The 11644-nt window shown below is 40.3% G+C and overlaps 2 protein-coding genes across 3 annotated transcripts in view; both read left to right on the top strand.

Moving 5' to 3' along the window:
• LOC116392428 (slit homolog 1 protein-like) overlaps positions 1 to 7460 on the top strand; it is an 11117-nt gene extending 3657 nt beyond the window's left edge. Inside the window, exon 2 of the mRNA XM_031863859.1 lies at positions 5141 to 7460. Within this exon, the coding sequence (XP_031719719.1) occupies positions 5141 to 6854 (1714 nt within the window). The 3' untranslated portion in view covers positions 6855 to 7460. The remainder of the gene's footprint in view (positions 1 to 5140) is intronic.
• Positions 7461 to 9611: 2151 nt separating this feature from the next.
• The window catches only part of LOC116392587 (leucine-rich repeat-containing protein 15-like), a 4142-nt gene continuing 2109 nt past the window's right edge, over positions 9612 to 11644 (top strand). For both annotated transcript variants that reach the window (XR_004213339.1, XM_031864215.1), the window contains exons 1-2: positions 9612 to 9694; positions 9870 to 11644. The exon at positions 9870 to 11644 is cut by the window's right edge. Coding sequence is in view for 1 of the 2 variants with exons in the window: in XM_031864215.1 (XP_031720075.1) it covers positions 9879 to 11644 (1766 nt within the window). In the remaining variant the exon portion in view is untranslated. The remainder of the gene's footprint in view (positions 9695 to 9869) is intronic.

The raw sequence follows: 11644 nt of genomic DNA, 5'->3' as shown, positions 1-11644 counted from the left end.
ACACACACACACACACACACACACACACACACACACACACACACACAGACAGACAGACAGTGAGAGAGGGGGAGCACAGGGAGAGGAAATCATACTGCAGCGTTCACAAGAAATTTCTGACCACAGTGGAAAATAAGAGGATTTTTTTTTTAATCCAGCCTTTATTTGTCTGCGATGAATTTACTTTAACCTGGTATTTAGAGGGATTTTCCACAGCACATTTGTAACTCTGGTCACAGCAGACTCTTGCCTGTAAAGTAGAGCAATAATCCTCTTAAGTCCAATAATTAACTGTTAGAAAGCATTTTGACATCAAACAATATACAAATGGAGCCAAACATTTTGCCCAAGACAGCTTCAACATTATTTTAAGGGTTCTGTTTTATCATAAAATTGAGTTCTCTGTTTAGTCACGCCTAATCAACTATGTAATTATTTGTTTCGAAAGATTTAGGGGAGCAAATAAACTCATTATATTACTACATAGGGTTGTTACTGGAAACCTCGTAAACTAATCAATTTCCGTGCCATTCCTACCTTCACTCTGTGACTCTTGCTCAACTAGTTGCAACACTCCTAAAGCTTTAAACACTTTCGCTACTGAACAGCACCTCAAAATGTGAAAGGATGTTGAAAGAGAAGAGTAATATCAAAGGCTTGTCAGTTCTTTGTGTCTATTTCTGTCAAAAAGGGAGAAATAAAGTAAAGTGTACTGACATAGTATAACTTTTCTTCATCTGTCTGCTCACTACTGACCTTTTGACCTAACTCAGAGGAGGAACACAAACTTCTGTAAGACTGCGAGACATTACCTGGTTTCATTCACAGGCTAATGTGGGCTGTAGTCAATGCGAAAACAACAACAGAGACTCTCATGTCATCGAGCTCCTGCTCCCCGAACTGACAGGAAGTACAACAGGAAGGCTTTCTCACATACGTCATGTGTCATAGCTGATGTTGTAAACAAGCATGTTTACTGGAAATTAAGGTAGCAGCGCTTAAACAGTCCTTTTTATCCTTAGCTCTCTAAATAAACTACGTTAGAACAACTCATATCACAACAAAAACTCCTGACTGCACCCAGTCTGATACATTATATGTCCAGTTTATGAGTACGAGCTGTTGCTACAGTCTTCCAGTATCTTTACAATAAACAAAAAAAACTCTGTACGTTAACTCCACCCTCCTTATCTGTTTCTGTTGTGAGTTTGTTTGTCATGTTATGACACAGATGGATTTACTTATGGCAACTCAGGAATGTTAAACGCAGCAGAACTTGCTGCTCAGCCTTTTTTGTTTCATTGATTTATTGTCGTTCCACATTTTAGCACCAAAGCCAAATCCCATTTAATTTACATGAACAGGTTGAGGAATACACTATTTTCTGAACAGAGATCATTTTTAGAGGCAGTGTAATGTTTTCTGCTTAATTACTTGAAAGTATTTGGGGTACAATCCAGATATCCATGATTCAGTCACTCTCATACTGGATATGCACACAAACAGAAGTCCTCCTTAACAGCAGGAAATAATCTCATCCAGAATTATACGATACTCAAAGCATTTCATTCATCAACGCATTTCATTCATTTTCCCAAACATGACTGCACAAAGGTTCATTATAGATTTATTATTTCTGCAACACGAGACAGACTGAACAGACGTTTGCAGGTTGTGTGGTTGTTTTTCGGATGAACTTGCAATCTGTAATTCCCTAACTATTGGATTTGGGAATGTCCAAAACTGCCAAGTGCCCAAACCCTCGGCTTACAAGCATACAGGGGACATCATACCAAAGATATGTGCAGCTGATAAATGTGCACACCCAAACAAGGGGGCACGTACACACAAAACAATGTCATGAATAAAAAACTTAAAAACAACTTCATTGTCTTCAACCAAACCACATTCTCACCCTCCTTGTAACCCTAACCTCCGACACAATTTTTTCCTGGAGGGAAAAACATCTAGTTACATTGTTGAAAACATATGGCTCCCCTAAGTGGAAGCACAGCTCACACATACCCTGCATTCACATAAGCACAGACACCCTTACTGTAACACAAATCCCCAGAGGGTGGGGCCTCCGCTTGCATAGCTTGATCCCCAACACACATTGAACCCCCCACCACATTTAGCAAAAAATGTGAGCTTGAGCGTGAGCGAGGAAAAGAGGGGGCAGAGGGTACAGCTGTCGCTGAACAGTGCCATTAAAGCCTCAGAAAGGACCTGCGGACTTCATGAGCTCAGGGCAAAACCAAAAAAACTGGTTGGTGAGGGGAATCCAGTGATGACGAAGAGCAGGAAAATGTGATGGTGTGAGAGTTCAGATGGTGCTGGAAACTTTCATCAGAGGATTTGTGAGGTTGAGAAGGAAGGGAGGACGTACATAAAAGATAACCACACCAACCCTCTCTCTGTTCACTCAATCATCAGCCGCTACGAGAGGTAAGTTCTGCAAAACGGCATGCTGTCTTGGTAAACAGAGTGCTGATCGCTTTATACTTGGGACATACTTGTCAAGGATAATGATGCAGGGAGATGAAATTAATCTGAACCTAAATAAGATAAGGATAACAATCAATAAGCTATAACAGCAATACGTTTGTGTGTAATTGTATCTTAAAATTACAATCTTCTGTGCATAATTCAACCCTTGATTTCGCAAAATGATGTTTGTATTTATGTGTAAACTACAATACTGCCTATAGGTTTGCACTGAATTAAGTGAATTTTGTTATATGAAAATGTGCTTTAGGTTGGATAACTTGAGTCCTAACACCATGTTAGAAAAAGTGGTAATCAAAAACCTTATATGTCAAAGATGAATTAACTTGATTGGCTGGACTGCTGGTCTCTCGAAATATAGTTCCACGCTTTGCTAGAAGTGCTGATCCTTCAGCTATTTCAAGGGGTAAAAAAACAAACCCAAAAGCAATTAATGGTGAACTGGAAATGCTTTAGCCATTACACTGTACAGCAGAGCTCTCCATGCTGTGCCAGTCAGGAGCAGACAGTGGGTTTGGTTCGATGTTGCATTATCAGAGAGGAAACGTGGTTTAGCTGTCAGGTTCTGCTGATTTTGTTTCTAGAAGCAGTGATGCTGGAATGTGTCATGTGTCTGAAAGCTACTAAAAGCTGCTTAAATCCATTGTTCCAAACTGTTTTTTTTAAGTAGTAATTTTTTCCGCACATTCAAGGGAAGGGGAACTGTATATAGATGACATTACACAATGGACATCTGACTTTCTGGTAATTGCGTAATCAAGTACACATACTTGACTTAAATGTGACCTTTGACTTCCTGCATTCACAGAAGTAAAGACAAGGGAATTAGAGATAGTGATGAGACTAGTGGTAGTTGCCCCCGAAAAACAACTAATTATTAAAAGTAAGGAAGGAGTACTGTTAAAGTAGGAGTAGCGGTTGGATGGGGAATACAGAAAAAACATATTCAAAAATAGTTTAACTAACAATGAAAACATAATTTTCCATCTCACAGCAGGGACCCAGCACCCCACCTCTTGAATGAAAGCAGATAAGTAAAAATATATTGGAAATGGAAACAGCTTTGATGCACAATTTTATGACCCTCTATCTTTGGTGTGAAAAAAAAACAAAAAAAGAAAAGAATTCTGGTTCTTCCGGCGCAATTGAAGGACATTCTGGTCTCTTTAGAAAGTTACTTCCTCAAAAAGACTCTCTCTGCACCCTGATACGTCTCAGCCACTGAGCAACAACTCATGCTTGCCAACCTTAAGTTGCAGAACTTTAAATGGATTTGTATGGAGAAGCAGGTCTTTGTATTGGCACAGCTTTGCCGTTGGAGCCTCCTGAGCCATAACAAACAGGAAGAACAGCCTCCGCCACAGCCTCAAACATGTGCAGGCAGTCCGTCATGTTTAGATGCACTGTAGACACAACACAGAGATAATTGCAAACCAAACACTGTGTCCATATTCAATGAGAATATACTCTGTGGTTTGGGGATTTATTTCAAAAACATTCTGTAGCAAACTTTACATGTGAGCTCCAAACACACTGATGAACGCAGTTCCTGAATAAATGGTTTTAATGCCAAAAGATTGCTAAGCAAGCTTGTTTACCAGCCAACCCTGTTGGCAATGTTGATGAAGCCACAGGCAACAAAGTACAACTCTGAATCAGATTATGCAAATGTATAATTTTAAGTTTAAACAGGAATGCTGATGCTGCATGTAGGCACTGTTACTAATTAGAGTTGCCTTCAGTATAACTGCCTTATTATGGTGATGATTTAAAATGCAGAATATCTCCTTTGTGGCTGTTCTGTCGTTGAGAGGAGAAAAAACATACTGTTTCTTCTTTTACTGTCCTGGAAACTAACAACTAAGGTACATCAAGTCTTAAAAAGTAGTGCGGTGAGAACAACAAATGCAAAAATGCTCCCCGAGGCTTAGGCTTAAGTTTAGAGTAGAGCAGTTCATGACCAAGAATAGACCCTATTATCGTTAAACACAACCAACAACTTGAAATTTTAATTACTTTTCAGAGCTGAAAACATTTATGTTTTGTAGTAAATTTCAGTGCTTTATCTCTATTGTTTTGTGGTATACAAGCATTTTTGTTGAGTCCTACAATCAGTCAGCTGTTAGACAAAGATACTGGCATGCACATGTGCAAAGCTCAGCACTTGAATATTACACTTACATGATGTTGGGGGACTTACAAAAGGCGGATTTGTAAAAAGAATGAAAGCAGCAGAGGCCAGCATAACCTGACTTTTAGTCGCTAGTTTGGGTCAAGCTCGAAAGACACTTCCCCTTAATTTGACAGCCAGTATCTTCTGCAACGCCCTTCCGGTGTTCTTTAAAAAAATGTGAAGTAATGCCATTTGAGTATCTTTCTTAGACTTGACTCCGGTCCTCCAGAGCTACAGAGGAAATTGAAAAACTTTCACAGGAGTGAAATGCTCACAGTGACGAGTTAACCGATTTTGTCTGGTAAAATTTGTGACGTGCACCTTAGAGTACAAAATAAGGCGTATTTAGTTTGTGATGACCATGATACGTTTACAAAGTCCTTTGCCATCCATGTAAATGTGATTCATCATGACCAACCTTGACTGTAACATAACCGTTTCTTTTGTTCTAGGTTAAATAATGGACCTGCCCCTGACACTTCATGTGCTCCTACTTCTCTGTTCGATCAATGCTGTTGTTTGGGCGTGTCCGGATGACTGCAAATGTCAAGAAACCAAAATCCTCTGCAGTGGCCTCTCAGATTTCCCCACATCTGTGCCCTCATCTACCACATTCCTCTACTTCTCCAATTGCACTATCTATTTCTTGAAACCAGAACACTTAAATGATTTTTCTAACGCCCTTAGCGTCCTTGTGATTAAAGACACTGTTTTGAGGGAAGTGCACACTGGCACATTTAATTCCACTCCGAACATAAGTGCCATCGGGTTTATTACCACCGAACTGCAAGATCTTCCTGAGGCCGTGTTCCAAAATCTACAGAAACTTAAGACTTTGAATCTAAATGGCAACAAGCTCCTCGTACTCCGACCTCACTGGTTTTCCCGGTTGGCAGAGCTGAAAAACCTTGACCTCAGTAAGAATCTTTTCAATTCCGTACCTGTGGAAACTTTTCACCCTCTTACTGAGCTGGAATACCTTTTTCTTTCGGGAAACAATATCAGTCAACTACCTAGAGAGACATTCAATGGGCTATCTAAGCTGAAAGTCTTACGGGTTAATAAGAATTTGCTACACGAACTCCCCCTTGGCAGTTTGGATGACCTTGGCAACCTGGAGGAACTATCCCTACATGACAATCTTATCACTCATCTCCACCATGACCTGTTCTCCAAGACTTTGAAACTCCAGAAGCTGTTCCTCTCCAACAATAGGCTCACATCTCTTCCACAAGGGATCTTCTTAAACCTGCCCCTTCTTTCCCAGATCTCCCTGTATGAAAACCAGCTGAAGAGTCTGGGACCAGGAGTGTTTGGGCCCATGGCGCTGCAAGAGTTGTGGCTGTATGACAACAAGCTGAGCCGTGTGGAGGATGACACATTCAGGAACCTGACTCAGTTGCGTCTCCTGGTGCTCAGTCGCAACCAGATCAGCTCTGTATCCACAAGGGCCTTTGCAGGGTTGGAGCAGCTGGGAGAGATATCACTTCACACCAATCTGCTCACAACCCTGCAACCTGGGGTTTTCCAAGGTTTGCCAAGTCTGGTCAACATTTCCCTAGAGCACAACGCCATCAGCTCCCTACCACCGGGTTTTCTACAAGGCCTGATCAACCTGGGACAGATAGACCTGCAAAATAACTCCCTTCCCAACCTGCCACAGAAGAGTCTAGATGCCCTCACTGTAGCAAAGGAGGTTCTCTTGCAGCAGAACCCCTGGAGGTGTGACAAGGATATTCTGCCACTCAGAGAATGGCTGAGAAAGCACCCATTCAAGGTCAACCAAACTCTTGTAGTGTGTGAAACACCTTTCAGTCTGAATGGTGAGACCATTGTTTTGCTGGCAGATGAGAACTTCCTGCCTCTCAACTCTACAGAGGAGCCTGTGTTGACCTCGACTGAGTTGAAGAGGAAACCCCACACTCCTCCAACTAGACAAAGCACTTCCTCACCTGCGGTCAAGACCACCCCCACATCAGAGCACGAAGAGGTCACCAGTGGAGGCCAAGGAGAGACGGGAACAACTTCTAATGATATTTCGATCATCCTCATCCTCATTGCTGTAGTGGCCACTGTCATCATCAGCACTGTCATCATCAGCTGTGTGTGTTGGAGGAGGAACAAGAGAGGCAGCGGAAATATAGGCCGCAGTAATAAGAACTCTGTGCTGTAGCTTAGACCACCCAATGTTAGCAACCCAAAAACTTTTAAAGCCAAGGGAAAGTACTCACTGATTACTGTGGTTTACTTGGAAAATGTGACGCTCCTAGAGTCTCAAAGGCAACAGAAAGAACCACTTCGGCTCCATTCAGATGTAACAGCTAGAACAAACAAGTCAACTTTTGAATTCATTAGCTTTCCATTTTTAATGATCAAATGTACCAGCCAGCATCCCTCTTCATGTGTGCTGTAAAAATAGAACAGACATTGCATGTACTAATGGTAAAAACAGTTATGGTGCCATCTTGTGGGCAACCTGGATATTTTGGTGAATGTGAGCTCCGATGCACTGAAAAAGTGTACTTCTTACAGTAGAATTAAAACTGCATGCAGTATTAGTATTCCATTTTTCAGAATTAGTAATTGCAGTTTGACTATGTGTGTTTGTGCTAACAACAATACATTGAGGAGACAGTTTTACTATCCAAATGGCTATCCATGAAAAATCAAAACATGTCATTTTGACTCCACTGTAATACAATTCATCTAATGGTTTTGACACTTACAATGCAAAATGCTACTATACATTGAATAAATGCACTACTTTTAGTGAAAACAATCTCACCTTGTGTTAATCATTTACTGAACTAAGCAAGTTTGACCTCCTGAATCTGATGGCAAATCAACTGTTATCTACACATTATTCAGGAGTGAAAAGGAGCATAGAATTCCCCTTAAATGCTTAAATGAGGGTTAAGTTATTTGAATAGGAAGTAGTATTATGCTGGCATACTGTATACATTGCATGAAAATGAAGAAACACATTAACACATCTAAAAGTATTGAGATTATGTTTTTACACAGTATGCTGTGGTCTACTTTTTGCAGTACGATGGTCTTATTGTGATCACTACATTGTCATTAGACAGATATTTAATCATTTACTGGCTTTGTTGATTGTACCAAGTTAGTTTGTCAGATGTCCAGAAGAACACAAGGAAGTTTAGACTGAGTAGTAATTCTGCATTCACAGAATTCTGTATTTTTTTTGTAATGGAGTGATGGTGTACATTTATAACTACATTCACCTATCTTGCATATGTATATATTCCTCTCCATTAAATGAATCATATACAAAAGACTGCCATCTAATTCAAGGGAGTCAGAAACATTTAGATACAATCCAAACATTCCACCAGTCACTGTAATGTGTGTCTAATTGTTGCCTGACAATAACAATGTTTTAAGAAGGAATTCAAAATAAAACACAAACATCAAACTGGATATAAAGGCTTGTGAAATGGAGGTTTCTGCTTTTCCTGATGTGGAAACAGATGCATATGTTAAAAATGACTAAATGTTTGTATACCATAGAGTATGTTTAAAGGACAGTGTGTAAGTTTTTAGTGGGATCTAATGGTTTGTGACAGGTTGCAATCAACCAAATACCTCTCAGCTCAGCCCTTCCCTTTCCAAGTGTGTCAGAGAACTACGGTGGACTACAGGTAGGGAAAGGGTATCTTTACGATTTTAGTACAACTAGGGGCTACTCTTATCAATACTCAGCTCTTCTACATGACTAAATAATTGTTTTTAAAAAGATGTATAAGATTCAAAAAAACTTAAAGCAATTTATAATCTAGATATTGCTAAGTATTGTTTCTAGAGCAGCAACAGTTATGTTTTAAACAGCAAAGTCACTGGAAACAACTGTAAAATGGCAATGAAATAAATGATATTTCTGAGTGAAGTTTTTAAAGAATGAACAACACAGACATCCGTCAGTATCAGTCATTCCTCCTGTCTTCTGCCCTCCTGGCTGCTTTGTCTCAGCCAGCAGAGAAGTAAGCGTAAACATAGCGGTGGTGGCTGAATGAATTAGGTTTCACTTTCGTTTTAATGTTTACAGATGTATTGATAAAGTATTGGCTTTTCACCGGCAAATATTATATTGCACGTACAGTAACAAGCGTAGTTGCCATCAATTCGAGTATCCTCCACTTCACCACAGCGGCATGTCTGCGCGTGCTTTGTGTGTGTTTGTCTATGTGTGTGTGTCGTTAAAGGAGCTCAGCCCAACAGAGAGCAGAGCAGATGCACACTGCAGCATGATAATAAATTACATGATAACATTAAAAACTATTAATGAAAAGAACCAGTTACATTGGGGCTTATCAATACCACGGTCTTTGCTTATTTAGCACTAAGGCCCGTTTAATACTGGGTTTCAGAACACATCCCTACCTTCAGATAACGTAAAACGCAAAAGGCTCTCACTGGAGCCAGTGTCCGTTCTTGGCTGCAGTCGAAACATGGCGGTGCAAGATGGCGGACTCCTTGGAAAACGACCTGCTCCCTACGTAGATATAAATGGCTTTTTCTAGGCAAAGGAAAACACAACGATTCTTAGTTTTGGGCGATTGTACTCTGATTATATCATTGTTATGAATATTATATTCAATATTCAATAATACTGTCCCTTTAATGTTTAGAGTGTGTATGAATGTTGAATAATTTTATCTGTAGTTTACGCTGCTGTCCTAGGTGAATAACACATCAGATGGTAGGTACTGCACTAAAATCAGTGGTGAAAGATTAATCATACATCAATTCCAAAACTATTGGAGCTATGCTGCAGAGAAGGGAAGTAACTTGCTAAATTGCCATAAACCGTCCGTCCTTGCTCTTATCTTGAGCAGCAGAAGTGTGTTACACCACGCCTCATCTAGGAAGCTATACTCTCCAGTCCTGCTGGGCAACATCGATACAGGAGAGAACTAATGATATGTAGCTTGTTTGTGTCTCCTCACTGCTGTAACAACCCGTTTCATCCTGGGACAGAAAATAAAAAAGGTAAGGTTTTGGCATTTGACTGTGACAGCTCATTGAGTTATTGATAACATGGCATAGCAACGCTTTTTATGATGTTATTGATATTTGAGCACACATATGCTATTACAAGAAAGAGAAAATTAACACATCCAGGTAAATCTAATAAAAGTTGTTTCTTTTTCTTTCCTTTTTTTAGTGAACAAGCATGTCAAGAGGAGAAATCATTGTTCTTTTTCTGTCTTTACTGTTTGAGCTTTCATTGTCTCAACACAAACAATGTGAAAAAGAAACAGACTGCCCCGAAGAAAACCAGGATGTTTACAGTTCATCGACAACAGAAATCCCACGCTTTCTGGAACCAACTGTGACAGAAGTTTTCTTTGTGGATAGCCAGATTAAAACAATCCCTAAAGCAGCCTTTGTTGAAAACCAGCAGCTTGAAAAGGTGGAGTTCATGAATACCAACACAACATCTATTGAGCCTGGAGCTTTTGATGGTTTGTCAGACCTCAAGCATATCGAGATCTCCAGCACTCCATTAACGTCGATCCCAGTGGGAGTCTTTAAAGACCTCAGCAACCTGGAGAGGATTATACTAAAGTTGAACAAGCTTCGTAGTCTGGAGAAAGGCTTATTTGACGGTCTTGGAAAAGTAAGAGAGCTGCAGTTAAATTGGAACGAGATAGAATCGATTGAAAACGGGACTTTTGATAGTCTGGAGAACCTAACAATGCTCCATTTAGCTAAAAACAATCTCTCTGCTGTATCTGCCAACTGGTTCTCAAACCTAAACCAACTGCAGATTCTACGGCTTTACGAGAATCAGCTGACCACTATTCCTGAGGAGATTTTTCAGAATTTGCCAAATTTGAAGGAAATCGGCCTGCAAGGAAACAAAATAGCAGACTTGTCACCTAATCTTTTTCCACATAAAGACAAACTAATTAAACTGTTTTTGGATAGCAACCATTTGACTAGCTTACCTGAAGAATTCTTCGTCGGTTTCCCTCAACTTAAAACACTCACTCTACAGAAGAATAAACTGACAAGTCTACCACCTGTACTTTTTGGAGAAATGCCTAGATTGACAGATTTAAATCTCAATCAAAATAATCTCAGCGTTCTTCCAAATGGAATATTCAGCTCTCTGAAGAAACTCAAGAAGTTAGATCTGTCTAATAATACCTTGGTCACCTTGTATCCCGAGTACTTTGAAGGTCCTGAGAAGCTCACGGAGCTAAATCTACAGAACAACAGGATACAATCGCTGGATGCAGATGTGTTTGAAAAGCTACAATCAATGATCACACTCAAGCTAGCTCACAACGACCTCCAGACGCTTCCTGAGGATATTTTTGAGCCTTTAATAAAACTGAAAAGCCTTTACCTCAATGACAATCCGTGGCACTGTGACTGCAATCTGATAAATCTTTACCTATGGATGAAAGCCAACTCTGTGAAGATCATGTCTCCTGTTGTCTGTGAGTATCCAGATAATCTGAAAGGACAGGAAATCAAATTATTACCAGAGGATCAATTTATTTGCCCCACTCTTCCCCCAACAACAACCACAACAACTACCACGGCACTCCCAACCGCAGAACCAACAACCACCATCCTTACTACCACAACACCACTTCCTACAACATCAACCACAAGTACACGCCCCACAACCACCACTACCCTAACCACTACAACATCAACAACCACTTTGCCAACTACAACAACCACCCCCGTCTCCACCTCACAGCCAGCCACAACCACCATAACAATACTAACAGCTACTGTTCTGCCAACAACCACTACCACTATAATAAAAACTGCTCCCACAACCACTATCACAACTGCATCCACCACCACTTTGACAACAATTCCACCCACAACCTTCATAACAACTACACCCACAACCACTATGACCACAACTACACCTTCAACAACTACACCCACAACCATTATGACCACAACGACACC

This window comes from Anarrhichthys ocellatus, unplaced genomic scaffold (genome assembly GCF_004355925.1).
Source record: "Anarrhichthys ocellatus isolate YVR2014 unplaced genomic scaffold, GSC_Weel_1.0 scaffold30, whole genome shotgun sequence".
NCBI lineage: Eukaryota > Metazoa > Chordata > Actinopteri > Perciformes > Anarhichadidae > Anarrhichthys > Anarrhichthys ocellatus.
This window is presented reverse-complemented; position numbering and strand designations above follow the sequence as displayed.